Source organism: Babylonia areolata, chromosome 10, assembly GCF_041734735.1.
Source record: "Babylonia areolata isolate BAREFJ2019XMU chromosome 10, ASM4173473v1, whole genome shotgun sequence".
NCBI lineage: Eukaryota > Metazoa > Mollusca > Gastropoda > Neogastropoda > Buccinidae > Babylonia > Babylonia areolata.
Genome location: NC_134885.1, coordinates 2431802 through 2455341, shown reverse-complemented (window position 1 = coordinate 2455341; position 23540 = coordinate 2431802). Strand labels below are relative to the sequence as shown.

Here is a 23540-nt window from a genome sequence, read left to right as displayed (position 1 = left end):
GTTTGAGAAAAAATGATGATTTCTCTACGCATACTTTACCATGACCCACCAGTGCAGACTCCGGCAGGGAGTCCGATTCCTGTCCTGTGCAAACTACTATCCGCCTATGTGGAGAAAACGAAAGTAGCTACGGCTGATAACCTCCTGGAAGTAGATTACCTCCCCTCTGTATCCCTGACTAGCCCCCACCCTCCTGCCTGACAGTTTGAGAAAAATGATGATTCCTTTTGTGAAATCATGATGTGCAGTTTTATGCATTTTAAAGTTACAAAAAAAAGTAAGTGCATTGATAATTATATGTGTGTGGAATTATCTAAGTTTATATTTTCCACATGATCTGTACATCCATTATATGCTAGGATGAGCTTCCAGTGCAAGTGTTGTCTGTTATACTGAATTGTTTTATTTTTCTTGCTGTTGTTATTGTTTGTTTTCTGTTGTCAGTGAAACGGGCATGCCTACCGTTACTGAAGGCCGTATTTGTCTCGGAAAATTGATGAAATGAAAAGGATGTCCGACGGGTGCAATAGCCGAGTGGTTAAAGCGTTGGACTTTCAATCTGAGGGTCCTGGGTTTGAATCACGGTGACGGCGCCTGGTGGGTAAAGGGTGGAGATTTTTACGATCTCCCAGGTCAACATATGTGCAGACCTGCTAGTGCCTGAACCCCCTTCGTGTGTATATGCAAGCAGAAGATCAAATACGCACGTTAAAGATCCTGTAATCCATGTCAGCGTTCGGTGGGTTATGGAAACAAGAGAGCGTCAGGTCAGGTCATTAGATCTGCTACTGGTAACCTGTAATCCAGTACAACCTGTTCAGGGTCGGGTTGCCGACGACTAAACCGGCACTTCCACCGCTCCCTTCTGGGACTGGTGAGGCGGGTGGCTAGACACCCTTATGGAGATCCATAAAAGGGCGTCGGCTCGGGAGAGCCACCGACGGCCATCTAGCTCCACTGTGCTGTGTGCATGCCACACGCAGTTGGCCTCCGGGGTGTGTCTACCCATGTATGCGAAGTCTGGATCCGGCAGAATCTGCGGAAGAAACCTATCGGTTCAACGGAGAGGAAGGCGATTACAGCAACGCACTGTGGAGTGCAGAGAGCAAGATGAGACACCGAAAGGATATCTTGGTCATCCACTGCATCCGTGCTCATCCTCCAGTCGTCTCGACTTAGTCTTGCCACTGGAAATTGGTGGACCCGGACGAGAGAGTGAGGTTGACGTTGCGCAACTCCTCTTCACTTTAAACAAACTCATCGCGCAAGTCATCAGTCATCCAAAATGACCTTTCATCCTTCATTTCATCACCCCCAAGTCCTGTGGCGACAGGCGAGCGACGAAACGACAGGTGTGGGTACACTGGCAGTCGCAGCCGCAGACCTGCACGCAGGCGGCTCAGGCCATAGGGTCGTTCTTCGTCGACAGGAGCAGCGATGGAGCTCGGCAGCCGTCTGAGCGTCTGAGCAGCCCTCTTTAGGAATGCACTGCTCACCTCCCTGGCATGAGGAAGGGGCTAGAAAAGGTGCCCTAAAAATTGCCTGCTCCATATCACCCTGGCCAGCATACCGCGGCTGGCGGGGACCCTACATCAGCGGTCGAAACAAAGAGAAAGAAAAGAAAAAAACAAGGATCGTTCCTCTCACCATTGGTGCTTGGAACATAAGGACTCTCCTGGACAGAGATAACGCGGACAGACCCCAAAGGAGAACAGCACTAGTTGCATCCGAACTCGCCAGATACAACATCGACATCGCAGCCTTGAGTGAGACTCGGCTTGCAGGCGAAGGCGAGCTCTGTGAACGGGGATCTGGTTACACCTTCTTCTGGAGTGGACGAGGAAGCGAAGAGCGACGTGAGGCTGGCGTTGGTTTTGCAGTAAAAACAGCACTTGTCAGCAAGCTAGCTGGAATCCCAAAGGGAGTCAACGATAGGCTTATGACCATGAAACTCCCACTGGCATCTGGCCAGAAGCACCTCACCATTGTCAGTGCCTACGCCCCAACCATGACCAACCCGGATGAAGTGAAGGCGAAGTTCTACGAGGACCTTCACTCTGTCATTGCTGCCATCCCTAAAGCAGACAAGCTCATCATTCTTGGGGACTTCAATGCTAGAGTTGGCTCTGACTACATCTCCTGGGATGGAGTGATTGGAAAGCACGGTGTGGGCCACTGCAACCCAAATGGATTGCTTTTGCTTCAGACCTGTGCAGAGCACGAACTGCTGATAACCAACACAGTTTTCTGCCTCCCCACCCGTAACAGGACGTCATGGATGCACCCTCGCTCAAAGCATTGGCATCTCATCGATTATGTCATCGTCAGGAAAAGGGATAGGCAAGATGTACGTGTAACAAAGACCATGTGCGGCGCCGAGTGTTGGACAGACCATCGTCTTGTAGTCTCGAAGTTGAATATTCGAATCCAACCCAAGAGACGCCCCCAAGGCCAGAAGGCTCCAAAACGGCTCAACATCGCTAAGCTGAAAAGCATCACCATCAAACAGTCCTTTGTGGAGCTGCTGGAAGATCGTCTGGAATCCGCCTCTCTGGACAACCAGAATGTGGAGTCTGACTGGAGGACCCTGCGTGAGCTGATCTATAGTACAGCTTCAGAGACCCTGGGACCCATGACCAGAAAGCACAAAGACTGGTTTGATGAAAACTGTGATGAAATCAAGCAGCTTCTGGATGAGAAACGCCGTCTGCATCAAGCCCACCTGAGCAACCCAAAGTCCACATCAAAAAAGGATGCGTATGATGCCATCCGCAGGACTGTTCAGCAAAAGTTACGCCAGATGCAGGATAAGTGGCTGAGTGACAAAGCTGATGAGATCCAGGGATATGCTGACAGGCACGATATGAAGAGGTTCTATGATGCCTTAAAAGAAGTCTATGGCCCCACATCCTCAGGATCATCCCCCCTCCTCAGTGCAGATGGGAATACCTTGATCACCGAGAAGGAGAACATTCTCGAACGATGGGCTGAGCACTTCAACAGTGTCTTAAATCGCCCTTCCTCCATAAATGATGAAGCCATAGACCGTCTCCCACAAGTCCCCATCAACGAAGCACTGGACGATCCGCCAACACTTCTTGAGACCCAGAAAGCAATCCGTCTGCTATCCAGTGGCAAAGCACCTGGCTCAGACTCCATACCAGCAGAGGTCTACAAGGATGGAGGCACTGTGCTGACTGAGAAGCTTCATCAGCTGTACTCACTCATGTGGAAAGAAGAGACGATCCCCCAGGATTTCAAAGATGCATGTATCATTCACTTGTACAAGCGAAAGGGGAACCGGCAAGCCTGTGATAACCATCGGGGCATTTCCTTGCTCTCCATCGCAGGCAAGATACTTGCCAGGATCCTACTTAACCGCCTCACAGCACACCTTGACCAAGGTCATTTGCCTGAGAGCCAATGTGGATTCCGGAAAGAGCGCGGAACCACTGACATGGTGTTTGCTGCAAGGCAGCTGCAAGAGAAATGTCAGGAGCAAAATGCTGATCTGTTCTCCACCTATGTCGACCTCACTAAGGCCTTCGACACCGTGAGTAGAGAGGGACTGTGGAAGATCATGGCCAAGTACGGATGCCCTCGGAAATTTATTTCCTTGGTCAGCCAATTCCATGAAGGCATGCAGGCTCGAGTCCAGGACAATGGTGAAACATCTGCTCCTTTTGCTGTCACAAATGGTGTCAAGCAAGGCTGCGTCCTGGCTCCAACGCTGTTCAGCCTCATGTTCTCTGCAATGCTTACTGATGCCTTCAGAGATGGCGATGTTGGAATCGGCCTAAAGTACCGAACAGATGGCAAGCTGTTTAACCTCAGAAGGCTTCAAGCAAAAACGAAGGTCATGACAGACATCATCAGAGACTTTTTGTTTGCTGATGATTGTGCCCTCAACGCTGGATCTGAAGCTGACATGCAACTCAGCGTCGACAAGTTTGCCACTGCCAGCAGGAACTTCGGCCTTACCATCAGCACGAGGAAAACTGAAGTTCTCCATCAGCCAGCCCCAGGGAAACCCTACGTTGAGCCCAACATCACAGTCAACGGTCAGAGACTCAGTGCGGTGGAGCGGTTCACATACCTTGGCAGCACACTGTCACGAAATGCGACCATCGACGATGAAGTGAACGTCAGGATTGCAAGAGCAAGCGCAACTTTTGGTAGACTCAATGCAAATGTCTGGAACAGAAGAGGCATTAGTCTTGAGACCAAGCTAAAGGTCTACAGAGCAGTAGTTCTCCCCACACTACTGTACGCCTGCGAAACTTGGACAGTGTACCAACGACATGCCAAGAAGCTGAACCACTTCCACACAACATGCCTCAGGAAGCTACTGAACATCAAGTGGCAAGACAAGACCCCAGACACAGAGGTGCTCGCAAAAGCCACCCTTCCCAGCATCTTCACCATCCTGATGCAGTGCCAGCTTCGCTGGGCTGGACACGTGGCGCGTATGCCAGACCATCGGCTGCCCAAAAGGCTCTTCTATGGCGAGCTGCAACAAGGGAAGAGATCACACGGAGGTCAGAAGAAGCGCTTCAGAGATACTCTGAAAGTCTCTCTGAAAGCGTTTGATATCAACCCTGACTCCTGGGAGGAATCTGCAGTGGACCGTGACAAATGGCGCGCTGCTGTGCACAAAGGCGCCAGGTTGTGCGAGGCCAACAGGACTGCTGCAGCTGTTCAGAAGAGGCAGGCCAGAAAGTCACGGGCAAACAAGCTCCCTGACAATGATATGCCTGTCTTTGTCTGCCCCAACTGTCAGCGAACATTTCGTGCGCAGATTGGACTATTCAGCCATCTGCGCACTCACAGATAGATTCATGAGCATCCTTCCCCCCACCCCACCACCACCCTCCCCCCATCCCCCATCCCCCATCTGGATGACAACGATGGTCATCATCGATCTCGATGGACACACCACCATGGAAACAAGAACATTCCCAGCATACACACCCCTGAAAGCGGAGTATGGCTGCCTATACGGCGGGTAAAAACGGTCATGCACGTAAAAGCCCACTCGTGTGCAGCCCACGAACGCAGAAGAAGAAGGAGAAAAGGATGTCCCAGAAATAGGGATATCTGCTGCATATCCCAGAAAAATAAAAAATTCCAACTGTAACATTTTTTCCGAAGTATCTAGTGGGTACAAGTGGATGGCTTTTCGACCATTGCTGAAGACACTTCGTTAAGACTTATGGAAATACTGCCAAATGTTACGGAAGCCACCTTGTGAAAAGCCGGAACTGTCCAAACAGTACTGAAGCCATTTTGTGAAAGTCCACTCGATTTCTGTCACCGGCAAAGCAACTTGGGCAAGACCAATGCGCATGTGGGAAAGCACTGACTGTGTATGTTTGCCTGAGATGTTCCTTAAAATAATACCCTGTCCCTGATTCGAATGTGTATTATTCCTGAAAAGCAGAGTTGGGGGTAGGCATGCCTGGTTAAATGTTTTTTCTGTTCTAGAAGCAACATAATTGAATACGAAATGTCATGATGAAATAATTGAAAGGAGCGATGCTGACTGTGTGGGCTGCAGGACCCGATCTTCGTGCTGGAGAACAATGTTCCCATTGACACGCAGTACTACCTGGAGAACCAGCTGTCCAAACCTCTCCTCCGTATCTTTGAACCCATCCTGGGCGAGAAGAAAGCCGAGTCCATCCTGCTCAGTGAGTCTCCACTCTCTCCGTTACAGTACAGAGCACTGCATCGTGTTGATAAGAGGGATTCATGTGTGGTGTGTGGTATACCAGCATACAGTACAGAGCACTGCATTGTGTTGATAAGAGGGATTCGTGTGGTGTACCAACATACTGTACAGAGCACTGCATCATGTTGATAAGAGGGATTCATGTGTGGTGTGTGGTATACCAACATACAGTACAGAGCACTGCATCGTGTTGATAAGAGGGATTCATGTGTGGTGTGTGGTGTACCAACATACAGTACAGAGCACTGCATCATGTTGATAAGAGGGATTCATGTGGTGTGTGGTATACCAACATACAGTACAGAGCACTGCATCATGTTGATAAGAGGGATTCATGTGTGGTATACCAACATACAGTACAGAGCACTGCATCATGTTGATAAGAGGGATTCATGTGGTGTGTGGTATACCAACATACAGTACAGAGCACTGCATCATGTTGATAAGAGGGATTCATGTGGTGTGTGGTATACCAACATACAGTACAGAGCACTGCATCGTGTTGATAAGAGGGATTCATGTGTGGTGTACCAACATACAGTACAGAGCACTGCATCGTGTTGATAAGAGGGATTCATGTGTGGTGTACCAACATACAGTACAGAGCACTGCATCGTGTTGATAAGAGGGATTCATGTGTGGTGTACCAACATACAGTACAGAGCACTGCATCATGTTGATAAGAGGGATTCATATGTGGTGTGTGGTGTACCAACATACAGTACAGAGCACTGCATCGTGTTGATAAGAGGGATTCGTGTGGTGTGTGGTGTACCAACATACAGTACAGAGCACTGCATCGTGTTGATAAGAGGGATTCATGTGTGGTATGTGGTATACCAACATACAGTACAGAGCACTGCATCGTGTTGATAAGAGGGATTCATGTGTGGTGTGTGGTATACCAACATACAGTACAGAGCACTGCATCGTGTTGATAAGAGGGATTCATGTGTGGTGTGTGGTATACCAACATACAGTACAGAGCACTGCATCGTGTTGATAAGAGGGATTCGTGTGGTGTGTGGTGTACCAACATACAGTACAGAGCACTGCATCGTGTTGATAAGAGGGATTCATGTGTGGTGTGTGGTATACCAACATACAGTACAGAGCACTGCATCATGTTGATAAGAGGGATTCATGTGTGGTGTACCAACATACAGTACAGAGCACTGCATCGTGTTGATAAGAGGGATTCATGTGTGGTGTGTGGTATACCAACATACAGTACAGAGCACTGCATCGTGTTGATAAGAGGGATTCATGTGTGGTATGTGGTATACCAACATACAGTACAGAGCACTGCATCGTGTTGATAAGAGGGATTCATGTGTGGTGTGTGTGGTGTACCAACATACAGTACAGAGCACTGCATCGTGTTGATAAGAGGGATTCATGTGTGGTGTGTGGTATACCAACATACAGTACAGAGCACTGCATCGTGTTGATAAGAGGGATTCATGTGTGGTGTGTGTGGTATACCAACATACAGTACAGAGCACTGCATCATGTTGATAAGAGGGATTCATGTGTGGTGTACCAATATACAGTACAAAGAACTGCATCATGTTGATAAGAGGGATTCATGTGTGGTGTGTGGTGTACCAACATACAGTACAGAGCACTGCATCATGTTGATAAGAGGGATTCATGTGTGGTGTGTGGTGTACCAACATACAGTACAGAGCACTGCATCATGTTGATAAGAGGGATTCATGTGTGGTGTGTGGTATACCAACATACAGTACAGAGCACTGCATCATGTTGATAAGAGGGATTCATGTGTGGTATACCAACATACAGTACAGAGCACTGCATCGTGTTGATAAGAGGGATTCATGTGTGGTGTACCAACATACAGTACAGAGCACTGCATCATGTTGATAAGAGGGATTCATGTGGTGTGTGGTGTACCAACATACAGTACAGAGCACAGCATCATGTTGATAAGAGGGATTCATGTGTGGTATACCAACATACAGTACAGAGCACTGCATCATGTTGATAAGAGGGATTCATGTGTGGTGTGTGGTATACCAACATACAGTACAGAGCACTGCATCGTGTTGATAAGAGGGATTCATGTGTGGTATACCAACATACAGTACAGAGCACTGCATCATGTTGATAAGAGGGATTCATGTGGTGTGTGGTGTACCAACATACAGTACAGAGCACAGCATCATGTTGATAAGAGGGATTCATGTGTGGTATACCAACATACAGTACAGAGCACTGCATCATGTTGATAAGAGGGATTCATGTGTGGTGTGTGTGGTATACCAACATACAGTACAGAGCACTGCATCGTGTTGATAAGAGGGATTTATGTGGTGTGTGGTATACCAACATACAGTACAGAGCACTGCATTGTGTTGATAAGAGGGATTCGTGTGGTGTGTGGTGTACCAACATACAGTACAGAGCACTAAATCATGTTAATAAGAGGGATTTATGTGGTGTGTGGTATACCAACATACAGTACAGAACACTGCATCATGTTGATAAGAGGGATTCATGTGTGGTGTACCAGCATACAGTACAGAGCACTGCATCATGTTGATAAGAGGGATTCATGTGTGGTGTGTGGTGTACCAACATACTGTACAGAGTACTGCATCATGTTGATAAGAGGGATTCGTGTGGTGTACCAGCATACAGTACAGAGCACTGCATCGTGTTGATAAGAGGGATTCGTGTGGTGTACCAGCATACAGTACAGAGCACTGCATCATGTTGATAAGAGGGATTCGTGTGGTGTACCAGCATACAGTACAGAGCACTGCATCGTGTTGATAAGAGGGATTCGTGTGGTGTACCAACATACAGTACAGAGCACTGCATCATGTTGATAAGAGGGATTCATGTGTGGTGTACCAGCATACAGTACAGAGCACTGCATCGTGTTGATAAGAGGGATTCGTGTGGTGTGTGGTGTACCAACATACAGTACAGAGCACTGCATCATGTTGATAAGAGGGATTCATGTGGTGTGTGGTGTACCAACATACAGTACAGAGCACTGCATCATGTTGATAAGAGGGATTCATGTGGTGTGTGGTGTACCAACATACAGTACAGAGCACTGCATCATGTTGATAAGAGGGATTCATGTGGTGTGTGGTATACCAACCATGCACAAGAATCACATTCAGTTAGTGTGAATACATAAAAGACAAAAATGCTACGTTGATGTGACCATCACATACAATCTCGTACAACAATCACAATCATACACATAGTTATCACAGTCTCAAAGTCACTCGTGATCACAATCTTACAGTCACTCATTATGAATACATAAAAGACATAAAATGCTTACATGCTAAATTGATGTGAACCTGACATACAATAATCACAATCATACACATGCAGTGATCACAGTTTCAGTCATTCAGCATAAATACATAAGAGACTTAGAATGCTCAGTTACTACTTCAGTGTAAACCTCATATACAACAGTATTAGAAATTAACACACATACATACACACACGCGCACACACACCACAAAAAACGTGCACACATGTTAGTGTCAGATTACTCACAGGCCTGCACAGTTGTCAAATGGTTGGGCCTTGGGATATCCATAAAACTAAGGTAAGGTCAGAGGTTCAGATCTCAGCAATGTCTGGTCAATTCAAGGTGGATGTATTTCCAGTCTCTTGTGTCAGCGTATATGTAGAAACCTGCCAGTGCCTTAATCCATACATGAATATTATTTGTATATGCAGGAGACAAAAAAAAAACACAAGTTAAAAATCCAGTGTCAGAGTTTGTGGGTTGTAGAAACATGCAAACACCACGCACATACCAGCATTGTTAAATAATGCACAGTCTGTTTACAAGGGTTAATAATTTTTAGGCTTTACATCAATCTGAATTGTATGTTTTATGAGTTTGTTTCTGTTGGAAAGAGTGGTTGTTTAACCCTAAAAATATATTGCTTTTTTTTTGTGGACCCAATTTCTTTATGAAGATCAAAATTCTCAAGTTGTTCTATATACTGTCTGCGAAGAAATTACAATTGTCCCTTAATTTTGAGCATGTCTATCACTCCAGCATAAGAGTAACATGTCTGGGAAGATGTCTCTAGATTTTTCTCATCCCATGATACACAGGAAGGTTGTTTGTGATTGTAATTTGATATACATACTTTTCTAACCTACTTGGAATTTACTCAGCTTTAGTCTATTTATATTTTAATGTTTGCTGATGTCAAACAGTGAATTTCTGCACCTGGTATAGACAATAAACCAGTCTTGAGTGTGAAACCAGTCAACAGATATCAAATGCTTCTCACACTTGTCAACAAACAGGGAAAATATTACAGTGCCAGCCACATCAACAACCCCAGAACTGACCAGTGCCTGACTGGACATTACTGACCACTGTGCACACAACCAACCACACAACTGACCAGTGCCTGACTGCACACAACTAACCACTGTGCACACAACTGACCTCTGACCAGACAACTTACCACGGGACTAATCAGTGTCTTTCTCTGTACAGAGGGGGACCACACTCGCACCAAGACGGTCATGACGTCCAAGGTTGGCGGGCTGTCGGCCTTCACCAAGAAACGCAGCACCTGCATCGGCTGCAAGACGCCGCTCGACAAGGAAGGTGGGTCAGAGGTGCAACAACCAGGTGGTTAAAGGGTGGTGACTTTCAGTCTGAAAGTTCTGGGTTTGAATCCAGGTCACATGGCTCTGCTCGACAAGGAAGGTGGGTCAGAGGTGCAACAACCAGGTGGTTAAAGCGTTGGACTTTCAGTCTGAAAGTTCTGGGTTTGAATCCAGGTCGCATGGCTCCGCTCGACAAGGAAGGTGGGTCAGAGGTGTAACAGCCAGGTGGTTAAAGCAATGGACTTTCAGTCTGAAAGTTCTGGGTTTGAATCCAGGTCGCATGGCTCCGCTCGACAAGGAAGGTGGGTCAGAGGTGTAACAGCCAGGTGGTTAAAGCGTTGGACTTTCAGTCTGAAAGTTCTGGGTTTGAATCCAGGTCACATGGCTCTGCTCGACAAGGAAGGTGGGTCAGAGGTGCAACAACCAGGTGGTTAAAGCAATGGACTTTTAGTCTGAAAGTTCTGGGTTTGAATCCAGGTCGCATGGCTCCGCTCGACAAGGAAGGTGGGTCAGAGGTGTAACAGCCAGGTGGTTAAAGCGTTGGACTTTCAGTCTGAAAGTTCTGGGTTTGAATCCAGGTCGCATGGCTCCGCTCGACAAGGAAGGTGGGTCAGAGGTGCAACAACCAGGTGGTTAAAGCGTTGGACTTTCAGTCTGAAAGTTCTGGGTTTGAATCCAGGTCGCATGGCTCCGCTCGACAAGGAAGGTGGGTCAGAGGTGCAACAACCAGGTGGTTAAAGCAATGGACTTTCAGTCTGAAAGTTCTGGGTTTGAATCCAGGTCACATGGCTCTGCTCGACAAGGAAGGTGGGTCAGAGGTGCAACAACCAGGTGGTTAAAGCAATGGACTTTTAGTCTGAAAGTTCTGGGTTTGAATCTGGGTTGCATGGCTCCGCTCGACAAGGAAGGTGGGTCAGAGGTGCAACAACCAGGTGGTTAAAGGGTGGTGACTTTCAGTCTGAAAGTTCTGGGTTTGAATCCAGGTCACATGGCTCCGCTCGACAAGGAAGGTGGGTCAGAGGTGCAACAACCAGGTGGTTAAAGGGTGGTGACTTTCAGTCTGAAAGTTCTGGGTTCGAATCCAGGTCACATGGCTCCGCTCGACAAGGAAGGTGGGTCAGAGGTGCAACAACCAGGTGGTTAAAGGGTGGTGACTTTCAGTCTGAAAGTTCTGGGTTCGAATCCAGGTCACATGGCTCCGCTCAACAAGGAAGGTGGGTCAGAGGTGCAACAACCAGGTGGTTAAAGGGTGGTGACTTTCAGTCTGAAAGTTCTGGGTTTGAATCTGGGTTGCATGGCTCCGCTCGACAAGGAAGGTGGGTCAGAGGTGCAACAACCAGGTGGTTAAAGCGTTGGACTTTCGATCTGAAAGTTCTGGGTTCAAGTCTGGATCATATCACCTGGTGGGTTTAAAAAAAAAAAAGGGGGGGTGGGTGGGAGGGGGGGTTCACATTTCCCATGTCAATGGATATGCAGACCTGCTAGTGCCTGAACCCCCTTTGTGTGTTTGATAAGCATGCAGAATATCAAAGGCACACCCTATAAAATGGAGTGACTGCCTATATGGTGAGGTAATGACGACCGTGTACATAAAAGCTGGCTTGTACATTGGAGTGAACTTGGAAGTTGTAGCCCACTAAGAAAGAAAGGAAGGTGAGTCAGTCTGTCTCAGATAACTTCCTCCTTGGAGTAATCCCAAAGTACTGTAGCTTGGGTTATTTTATGATTATCAGACAAATTGGGTATCCCGGAAAGGCAGATGGGTTGTGTAGACATCTGGTTCTGTTCACAGAGAGAAGGTCTGGGTTTGGAATCCAGTTCATCACTTGTAATGGGGTCTGTTTTGAGTCTAATGTTGATCCTAACATGAGTTCTTTTTAGTGTTTTTGGGTCAGATAAAAGTGGGTTTTTCTTTCTTTCTTTCTTTTTTTTTTTTTTTTTTTTTTTTTTTTACCTCTATTTTCATGTTCTTTCACAATTTCCTGTGTTATCTTAACCGTGTATGTTTGCTTCACTTTTCAATAATTGTATGTCAATGTTTACAGATGAATGAGTTTCTTGCACAAGTGCGGATTGTTCAGATAAAAGTGGATTTTTGTTGTTGTTTTTTTTACCTTTATTTTATTGTTCATGCACAATTTTCTGTGTTATCTTAACCAACCATGTATGATTGCTTCACGTTTCAAAATTTTTCTGTCAGTGTTTACAGATGAATGATGTTCTTTGCACAAGTGCGAATTGTTTCGTATGTACAGAGCAGTAGATATTCATGCACACATTGATTTCAAGTGACTGCACAGTAATTACGAACTAACCCTGCACACCTGGGGGGGGTGTGGACAGGTGAGGCGGTGTGTCGGCACTGTCAGGTGGTGAATATTCATGCACTATGCAATACAGCACAGTGACTGGGAACTAACCATGCACACCTGGGGTGTGTGTGTGGACAGGTGAGGTGGTGTGTCAGCACTGTCAGGTGGTGAATATTAATGCACACATTGACTCATGTGATACAGCACAGTAATTACGAACTAACTGTGCACACCTGGGGTGTTTGTGGACAGGTGAGATGGTGTGTTGGCACAGTCAGCTGATGAATATTCATGCACACATTGACTCATGTGATACAGCACAGTAATTACGAACTAACTGTGCACACCTGGGGTGTTTGTGGACAGGTGAGATGGTGTGTTGGCACAGTCAGCTGATGAATATTCATGCACACATTGACTCCATGTGATACAGCACAGTTACTGAGAACTAACCCTGCACACCTGGGGTGTGTGTGTGGACAGGTGAGGCGGTGTGTTGGCACTGTCAGGTGATGAATATTCATGCACTATCCGATATAGCACAGTGACTGGGAACTAACCCTGCACACCTGGGGTGTGTGGACAGGTGAGGCGGTGTGTCGGCACTGTCAGCTGATGAATATTCATGCACTATGCAATACAGCACAGTGACTGGGAACTAACCCTGCACACCTGGGGTGTGTGTGTGGACAGGTGAGGCGGTGTGTCGGCACTGTCAGCTGATGAATATTCATGCACTATGCGATATAACACAGTGACTGGGAACTAACCCTGCGCACCTGGGGTGTGTGGACAGGTGAGGCGGTGTGTCGGCACTGTCAGCTGATGAATATTCATGCACTATGCAATACAGCACAGTGACTGGGAACTTACCCTGCACACGTGGGGTGTGTGTGTGGACAGGTGAGGCGGTGTGTCGGCACTGTCAGCTGATGAATATTCATGCACTATGCAATACAGCACAGTGACTGGGAACTCACCCTGCACACCTGGGGTGTGTGTGTGGACAGGTGAGGTGGTGTGTCGGCACTGTCAGCTGATGAATATTCATGCAGTATGCGATATAGCACAGTGACTGGGAACTAACCCTGCACACCTGGGGTGTGTGTGTGGACAGGTGAGGCGGTGTGTCGGCACTGTCAGCCGCGGGAGTCGGAGCTGTACCAGAAGGAGATCAGCCAGGTGCAGGCCCTGGAGGAGAAGTTTGCTCGTCTGTGGACCCAGTGCCAGCGGTGCCAGGGGTCCCTGCATGAAGACGTCCTCTGCACCAGGTGGGTAACGAGGGGAAGGTTGGGGTGTATTAGGTGGATACCAGGTGAGAAGTTTGCCCGTCTGTGAACTCAGTGCTAGTGATGCAATGGGTCCCTGCATGAAGACGTCCTCTGCACCAGGTGGGTAACGGGGGGAAGGTGTATTAGGTGGATACCAGGTGAGAAGTTTGCCCGTCTGTGAACTCAGTGCTAGTGATTCCAGGGGTCCCTGCATGAAGACGTCCTCTGCACCAGGTGGGTAACGGGGGAAGGTGTATTAGGTAGATACCAGGTGAGAAGTATGCCCATCTTTGAACTCAGTGCTAGTGATTCCAGGGGTCCCTGCATGAAGATGTCCTCTGCACCAGGTAGGTAACGGGGGAAAGTTTGGGGTGTATTAGGTGGATACCAGGTGAGAAGTATGCCCATCTTTGAACTCAGTGCTAGTGATGCAAGGAGTCATGAAGACATCCTCTGCACCAGGTGGGTAACGGGGAGGGGGGAGGAGTGCTTGCTACCTTTTTATTGATTGGTATTTTTCTGGCGAGTACAAGGGTCATGTTTTACAGATGGGCGTTCCATTGGTGAGTACCAGGGTCATGTTTTATAGATGGGAACTCCATTGGTGAGTACCAAGGTCGTGTTTTATAGATGGGTGTTCCATTGGCGAGTACAAGGGTCATGTTTTATAGATGGGCGTTCCATTGGTGAGTACCAGGGTCATGTTTTATAGATGGGCGTTCTATTGGTGAGTACCAGGGTCATGTTTTATAGATGGGCATTCCATTGGTGAGTACCAGGGTCATGTTTTATAGATGGGCGTTCTATTGGTGAGTACAAGGGTCATGTTTTATAGATGGGCGTTCTATTGGTGAGTACTAGGGTCATGTTTTATAGATGGGCGTTCCATTGGTGAGTACCAGGGTCATGTTTTATAGATGGGCGTTCTATTGGTGAGTACTAGGGTCATGTTTTATAGATGGGCGTTCCATTGGTGAGTACCAGGGTCGTGTTTTATAGATGGGTGTTCCATTGGTGAGTACTAGGGTCATGTTTTATAGATGGGTGTTCCATTGGTGAGTACCAAGGTCGTGTTTTATAGATGGGTGTTCCATTGGTGAGTACAAAGGTCGTGTTTTATAGATGGGTGTTCCATTGGTGAGTACCAAGGTCGTGTTTATAGATGGGCGTTCCATTGGTGAGTACCAGGGTCATGTTTTATAGATGGGCGTTCCATTGGTGAGTACCAACGTCGTGTTTTATAGATGGGTGTTCCATTGGTGAGTACCAACGTCGTGTTTTATAGATGGGCGTTGCATTGGTGAGTACCAAGGTCGTGTTTTATAGATGGGTGTTCCATTGGTGAGTATCAAGGTCGTGTTTTATAAATGGGCATTCCATTGGTGAGTACCAAGGTCGTGTTTTATAGATGGGCGTTCCATTGGTGAGTACCAGGGTCATGTTTTATAGATGGATATTTTATGGTTAGATATTTCATTGATGGGCACATAGGGCATGTTTTATAGGTTAAGGTGTATTTTATAGATGGGTATTTCATTGGTGGGCACATTGGTTGTGTTTTATGGGCAGGTATAAGGTGGGTATTTCATTGGAGAGTGCATAGGGCGTGTTTTATGGGTTAAGGTGGGTGCTTTATAGATGGGAGTTTGATTGGTGAGTACAAAGGGTATGTTTTATAGATGAGTATTTTAAAGATCAGTATTTCATTGGTGGGTAGCAGGGGTGTGGTTTATAGGTGGGTGCCAGGTGGGTATTTCCATGGTGGGAACCGCGGAGCATGTATAATGGTTTACTGATGCTCTTCTTCTTCTTCTTCTACGTTCGTGGGCTGCAACTCCCACGTTCACTCGTATGCACACGAATGGGCTTTTACGTGTATGACTGTTTTGACCCCGCCATACAGGCAGCCATACTCCGCTTTCGGGGGTGTGCATGCTGGGAATGTTCTTGTTTCCATAACCCACCGAACGCTGACATGGATTACAGGATCTTTAACGTGCGTATTTGATCTTCTGCTTGCATATACACACGAACGAGGTTCAGGCACTAGCAGGTCTGTACATATGTTGACCTTGGAGATCGTAAAAATCTCCACCCTTTACCCACCAGGCGCCGTCACCGTGATTCAAACCCGGGACCCTCAGATTGAAAGTCCAACGCTTTAACCACTCGGCTATTGAGCCCGTAGGTTTACTGATGCAATATGTATTGTCTCTTTCTACTATTTTTACTATTAAAAGAAAAAAGAAATGCACACATACAGACACATAGACCATTGTTTGTCCTGTGGTGCTGGGCGTTGTGTGCTGACTGTATGTTTGTCCTGTGGTGCTGGGCGTTGTGTGCTGACTGTATGTTTGTCCTGTGGTGCTGGGCGTTGTGTGCTGACTGTATGTTTGTCCTGTGGTGCTGGGCGTTGTGTGCTGACATTGTTTGTCCTGTCTTTCTGTCTGCCTCTAGCCGGGACTGTCCCATTTTCTACATGCGGAAGAAGGTGCAGAAGGATTTGTCAGAGCAAGACAAGCTGATCCAGCGCTTCGGTGATGTGTCATGGTGATACTGCCTCCGTCACTTTGTGTCGTCAGAAACCATTGGCTGGGAACAGTAACATCACTTTATGTCATGAGAGATCATCAGCAGGGAACAGCATCACTTTTGTTACGTCAAAAAACATTGGCTGGAAACAGCAACATCACTTTTGTTATGTCAGAAAACATTGGCTGGAAACAGCAACATCACTTTTGTTACGTCAAAAAACATTGGCTGGGAACAGCAACATCACTTTTGTTATGTCAGAAAACATTGGCTGGAAACAGCAACCTCACTTTTGTTACGTCAAAAAACATTGGCTGGGAACAAAAACATACTTTGTCACAGATGTGCTGTGTTGTTTTCAGTGGAGAGAGAGAAGTATGTGAAACATGTTCTTTAACTCATTCATTACGGCCAGTCCTCTCTTCTCCTCTACACAGACCCCTCGGATGTCCAGTGGGTGTCTCAATGACCCAACCTTTAGCTTCCGTCGTCAGAATTGTGGTATTCTTTGTCAACATTCACCTCTTCAGTATAAGAGCCTTCCGCTTGAAATATTTTGATGATGGTAATTGGGGTGAAACGCTGTTAACGTCGTCACTTTCGCCGTTCGTATGGAGAGAGTTAAGTGAGAGCTTGAGTAGCATAACAATGTGTGTGAAATTTCTGTTCTGTGAAATGAGAGAGCTTGAATGGCATGAAAAATGTGTGTGAAACATATGTTCTGTGAAGTGCGCTTGAATTGCATGAAAATGTGTATTAAACATTAAACATTTATACATCCAGTGAAGTGAAAGAACTTGAAAAGCATAGAAATTAAACATTTACAAAATCTGTTAACCAAGTGCCTTTTGTGGGTAAGTCCAATGGAAGAAGTCAGACCCTGTGGATGAATCTAGCCTTGTGAGTAAGTCCAAGGGAAGAAGTCAGACCTTCCTGTGGATGAATCTAGCCGTGTGGGTGTGTAAAGGAGAGAAATCATGCCTTTTGGGGAAAGTGTTGAGCACAAAATTCAGTGCTCAGTTGAGCTGTTGTTCATCCTTCACAGCTGCTTACGCTTGCAGCACATCACTGGCTTTCAGCACCATCAGCATAAAGACCTCACAGACTGGCTTTATTTTGCCTGTATGATAAATGTTACAGAATACACATCTGGTAGGTAACTGGACTTAATTTAGCTGGGTAGTAGCCCAACAAAACAGAATATTCGCTGAATTCAGCTTGATTGTAGTACAATTTGTTGTTGATTTCAACCCATGAACTTCAAATCCCCAGGATTCAGAGTATATGAAGGGTTCATCCTTTGTCGTTTTGTGGTGATTCAAGGTGCAGATAATGCCAGACGGATGATCTGGAGGTCAGTTGTATTGTATTACGTTTTGTCACAACAGATTTCTCTGTTAAAATCAGGCTGCTCTCACTGAGGATAGCATGTCCCTGTAGTGCAATGCCAACCCTTTTTTCTTCTTTTTTTGTGTGTGAAGGTATATGTTTGTGTCACTAACAGAGCAGATCTTTCTTCAGGGCTAGTGGAAGGGAAGAAAATTGTGGCGAGTGTGGGATTCGATCCTGTATCTTCAGAGTCTCTCTTTCTAGGTATGTTACCACTAGGCCACCACTCCACTTGGACAGGACTGTACAGACCTGCAGCCCACAGTTTCTGGCATGGCATCCGGGGAACAGTACAGGCACTTGCTGTTGTATTTAAATCACCACAGGCCACAGTCTGTTTCGCAGGTTTATAGGATGGTGTGGAAAGATGCAGCCCAAACAGGCAAACTTGGACAGGTTCTGTGAATCAGCTGAATTGTGGCTGTCTCACACACGCATGCACATTCACACTTTCACTTACACCTTTGCGCTAACACACACACACACACACACCTTTATTGCACCAGTGTTCAAAAGACAGGAAATTGTGTTCATTCACTATTACTTGCACACCACTGCATCTTACAAACAAGTGAAACACTTGCATAACCAAATCACATCTACTATCAGTACAAACACTATGACGTCTTATTTTCATTCAGACCACAGATGCTGGTCCCAGCTGCAGCTTCTGAGTTCTACCACATTGTTGGTTCACAGAATTTTCTTATTGGACATACAGCTTCACAGAATGCAGCTTACCTCTCAAGTCTCTATCGTTGAATGGACTGCTGTTTATTTTGCTGGAGTGGGAACCAATTATGAATGATGACAAAATGATGTGCGTTGATTGATTTCAGAACTATGGTGTGACAAAACATGGTCTGAGTGATTTCAGATTTCACTTGTACATTTGTTTGGAAACTCTTTGTTACATGTCCTGAATTTGTTGCATTAAAATGTTTTTGTGATTTGAATGACTTTAAAATAAAACTACATTGAAATCAATGCTAACATGAAGATTCATGTTTGGCCGGTGTCTGTTACATGTAAAACTCTTTTTCCACATCATTTTCATGTTTCTTTGACCAGACGCTATGAGTATGTATGGATGTGTGATGATGGTTTGAACAAACTGTGTGTACATTTTAATCAATTTATCAGTTCTGAACTTCACAAACCTCCACCTTCCAATGACAGAGATAATTCGTGAACTCTCTCTCACTGAATACAGCAACTCTCTCTCACACACACACACAGCACAACTCTCAGATGGTGTGGAAACCATTCTTCAGCCATGTGACCGCTTAGAGTGGAAGACACACTGAGTCCATAATTCATTGCCAGTAACCTCCCCTGACTTCTACCTGCATTTATGGGATGCAACTCCTACGTTCACTGGCATTTACAAGTGGGCCATTACTTTTTTGACCCCGCCCCACACACACACACCATTGGCAGCCACACTCCATTTTCAGGGGTATGCATGCTGGGTATGTTCTTGTTTCCATAACACGCCTAACGCTGACATGGGTTGCAGGATCTTTATCATGTGTATTTTATCTTCTGCGTGCATTTCCACTCAAAGAGGGTTCAGACTATCAGGTCTGCACGTATGTTGACCTGGGAGGTCAGAAAAATCTTCATCCTTCACCCACCAGGTGCTCTGAAACTGACGATTGAACTCCGGAAACTCCAGTGAGAATCCAGCACTCTAACCTTCCAGACACAGCACCTGTTTGACTGCATCCATCAGCAAAGGAAGAGCTAGAATGGCGCTTTAGAACAATATTCTGTGGCACATTTACTGCACAGACATGAAAGAACACAGCGACAGTAGTGGGTGAATGAATGACAGATGAACACAGCGACAGTAGTGGGTGGATGAATGACAGGTGAACACAGCGACAGTAGTGATGACTGACTGACAGGTGAACACAGCGACAGTAATGATGAATGAATGACAGGTGAACACAGCGACAGTAGTGATGAATGACAGGTGAACACAGCGACAGTAGTGATGGATGTATGAATGACAGGTGAACACAGCGACAGTAGTGATGTATGAATGACAGGTGAACACAGCGACAGTAGTGATGAATGAATGACAGGTGAACACAGCAACAGTAGTGGATGATTAATTCATGACAGGTGAACACAGCGACAGTCACGGATGATTAATTCATGACAGGTGAACACAACAACAGCAGTAATGAATGACAGGTGAACACAGCAACAGTAGTGATGAATGAATGACAGGTGAACACAGCGACAGTAGTGATGAATGAATGACAGGTGAACACAGCGACAGTAGTGATGAATGAATGACAGGTGAACACAGCGACAGTAGTGATGAATGAATGACAGGTGAACACAGCGACAGTAGTGATGAATGAATGGCCGGTGAACACAACAGCAGTGGGTGATTAACACATGACAGGTGAACACAACAGCAGTGGGTGATTAACACATGACAGGTGAACACAACAGCAGTGGGTGATTAACACATGACAGGTGAACACAACAGCAGTGGGTGATTAACACATGACAGATGAACACAACAGCAGTGGGTGGTTAACACATGACAGGTGAACACAGTGACAGTAGTGGGTGATTAACACATGACAGGTGAACACAACAGCAATGGGTGATTAACACATGACAGATGAACACAACAGCAGTGGGTGATTAACACATGACAGGTGAACACAACAGCAGTGGGTGGTTAACACATGACAGGTGAACACAGTGACAGTAGTGGGTGATTAACACATGACAGGTGAACACAACAGCAGTGGGTGATTAACACATGACAGGTGAACACAACAGCAGTGGGTGATTAACACATGACAGGTGAACACAACAGCAGTGGGTGATTAACACATACATGACAGGTGAACACAGTGACAGTAGTGGGTGATTAACACATGACAGGTGAACACAACAGCAATGGGTGATTAACACATGACAGGTGAACACAACAGCAATGGGTGATTAACACATGACAGATGAACACAACAGCAGTGGGTGATTAACACATGACAGGTGAACACAGTGACAGTAGTGGGTGATTAGCACATGACAGGTGAACACAACAGCAGTGGGTGATTAACACATGACAGATGGGCACAGTGACAGTATAGTGGATGATTAACGCACGACAGGTGAACACAGTGACAGTAGTGGGAGATTAACGCGCACCATGAATATAGACAAGTTGCTTTACTTGTTATAAAACACAGGGAAGAAAAAAAAAAACGCAATAAACGGATGTTCTGGTCTTCATGTGGAGAACGCACACAAAGCTGGATCGTAAACTGTGTTACGTATTGGGCTGTCAGTAAAGAACGTGTGCCAGTTTGTTGTGCCGGGTGTGGCTGTGTTTTGTTGTGTGGGGCTGTGTTTTGTTGGCTGTGTTTTGTTGTGTCTGGCTGTGTTTTGTTGTGTGGGGCTGTGTTTTATGTTGGTGTTAACGTGGTGAACATAACAGTACGTGTAAGTTCACATGCCCGTGTTTTTGTTCAAACTCCCATAGGCTGTTTTCGATTGTATCTTGGGTTGTCACACTGACAATCATCACCCCATGCCCGCCCAGCCCTGGGGGTCCACGTTACATCTCTCATGTTCCCCACTCCCATTTCTCTCTCTCTCTCTCTCTCTCAACGAATGATGAGCGCCCAGTGGCAGCCGTCAGTCGGCTCTACCCAGGTTGGCAGCCTATTGTGTAAAATGACCCCGAGTTTGTTAAGCGCTTAGAGCTTGGTCTCCGACCGAGGACAGGCGCTATATAAGTATTAATTCATTCATTCATATTATCACACACACACACACACACACACACACACACTTTCACTTACTCGTATGCGTACACAGTAATCCCCCCCCCCCCCTCCGCCTCCTCCCACTCGATTTTTTTCCTTCCCTCGTCTAATATCACTTATAGTGAAAAGACGTTAAACAAAAGAACGAACACACATACACACACACACACACACACACACACACACACACACACACACACACACACACACACACACACACACACACACACACACACACACAGACTAACACACACATCACAACACAAAACACACGTTTTGTTTTTTTTTTTGGGGGGGGGGTATTTTAATTGAGTTGCATGCCATACACATAAGTCATTCAGTTTGCACACGGGCGCGCACGCACTGGCACGCACGCACACACACACACACACACACACACACATACACTGACACACATGCACACCGTGACACATACGCACTCACAAATATGCATAAAGACATGCACACGCACACACTTACAGACCTAGAATGAAATACACACGCGTACGACACGCGCGTGCAGGCTACTTTTTGACGGCGACACTGAGGGACTCCATTGTGCGTGTAAAGTAAATTATGATGTTGGCGTGACCCAGCAACACAAACACGCATCACACACACACACAAAGGAGCAGGGCGCTTGGTCCGTGTTTGACTTCGGGATTCACAGAGATCGATCGGTTGTTACCTCCCTTAGCCCATCGGAAATCGATTTGTCACGTACTTTTGTCACGAATGTACAAAGAATGGACTATGGCTGCAGATGAATAGGGCAATATTTATGATGTCCTATTGTCAATGGACGGAGAGAAATATGACAGATGCGGCGGTAGATAAACTGACGATATTTTATGTCCGGCCGATTGTCAATCATGGACGGCGGAGCGGAGAAAATCATATGTTGAAACGCAGATGGCAGCAGAGATAAACAGACGGTATTTTGTGTCTTTATTGTCAGTGGGTGGAGGGAAAATTAATATGACAGAAGTGGCAGCAGCTGAACAAACGGTATTTTATGTCGCAGGGTGGAGATGAATACTGACAACATCACGTTAACAGAAGCGATAGTACACGAACAGACGATACCGTACGTAGTTCCTGTAATTGTTATCAGGGCCGGGGTGACATGGATCGTTTCTGTGACTGGAACTCTGGCGCCTAGATGGCGCAATTTTACTTTTAAGTGGAGGTTTATGCTGTCCTCTAATAGGGTTTCAGTCTGATATCCAGTTCGGATTCTTCCTTGCTAACAGGTAAACTGTTCAACAGTTCCTATCAGCAGTTATATTTATAACTGATTAGTCTTCTCGGCGGCTGATTTTCATGCCATACCCGTATCTTGTCGATGTTTCACCCAGTCTTATAACTGATAAGCTTGTTAAAAGGCCATCCCTTTATCCAACATATAAACCATAGAACACCACGAACCGCAACATAAGATCGAACCACGTGATCTACAGAGCTGATATCATCAGTCATAATGAACTTCACTCCAGTCCCTTTGCTCATCGTCGAGCCTTTTTATATGTATGTTTGGGGTAGTGTACTTAATTATTATAAAACAAAGCTGCGCGTGTGTACTCTCAAGTACACCTACGCGTTCCCGCACATACGCACATGTCACTTTTTTGTGGGTGGGTGGGGGCGAGAGTGGGGCTTTTACGTGAATAGATAACCTGTTTAATCGAAGTTTAATCAATGATCACCATTCACACACACACACACACACACACACACACACACACATGCTGACATGAAAAAAATCACCTAAACTGAGTGATTTTTCAACGAAAAGAATTTGTCAACCAGTTGTCCCAACTTGTGTGCTCCAAGCAGACGACAAATTTGACGTCACAAGACAGCAGCCAAA

General features: G+C 46.1%; 1 protein-coding gene across 2 annotated transcripts in view; it reads left to right on the top strand.

The window, feature by feature from the left end:
- Positions 1-17682, top strand: part of LOC143286707 (DNA polymerase delta catalytic subunit-like) — a 52729-nt gene extending 35047 nt beyond the window's left edge. For both annotated transcript variants that reach the window (XM_076594390.1, XM_076594391.1), the window contains exons 23-26: positions 5558-5690; positions 10248-10361; positions 13793-13946; positions 16407-17682. In XM_076594390.1, the coding sequence (XP_076450505.1) occupies positions 5558-5690; positions 10248-10361; positions 13793-13946; positions 16407-16503 (498 nt within the window). In that variant the 3' untranslated portion in view covers positions 16504-17682. The remainder of the gene's footprint in view (positions 1-5557; positions 5691-10247; positions 10362-13792; positions 13947-16406) is intronic.
- Positions 17683-23540: the final 5858 nt, after the last annotated feature.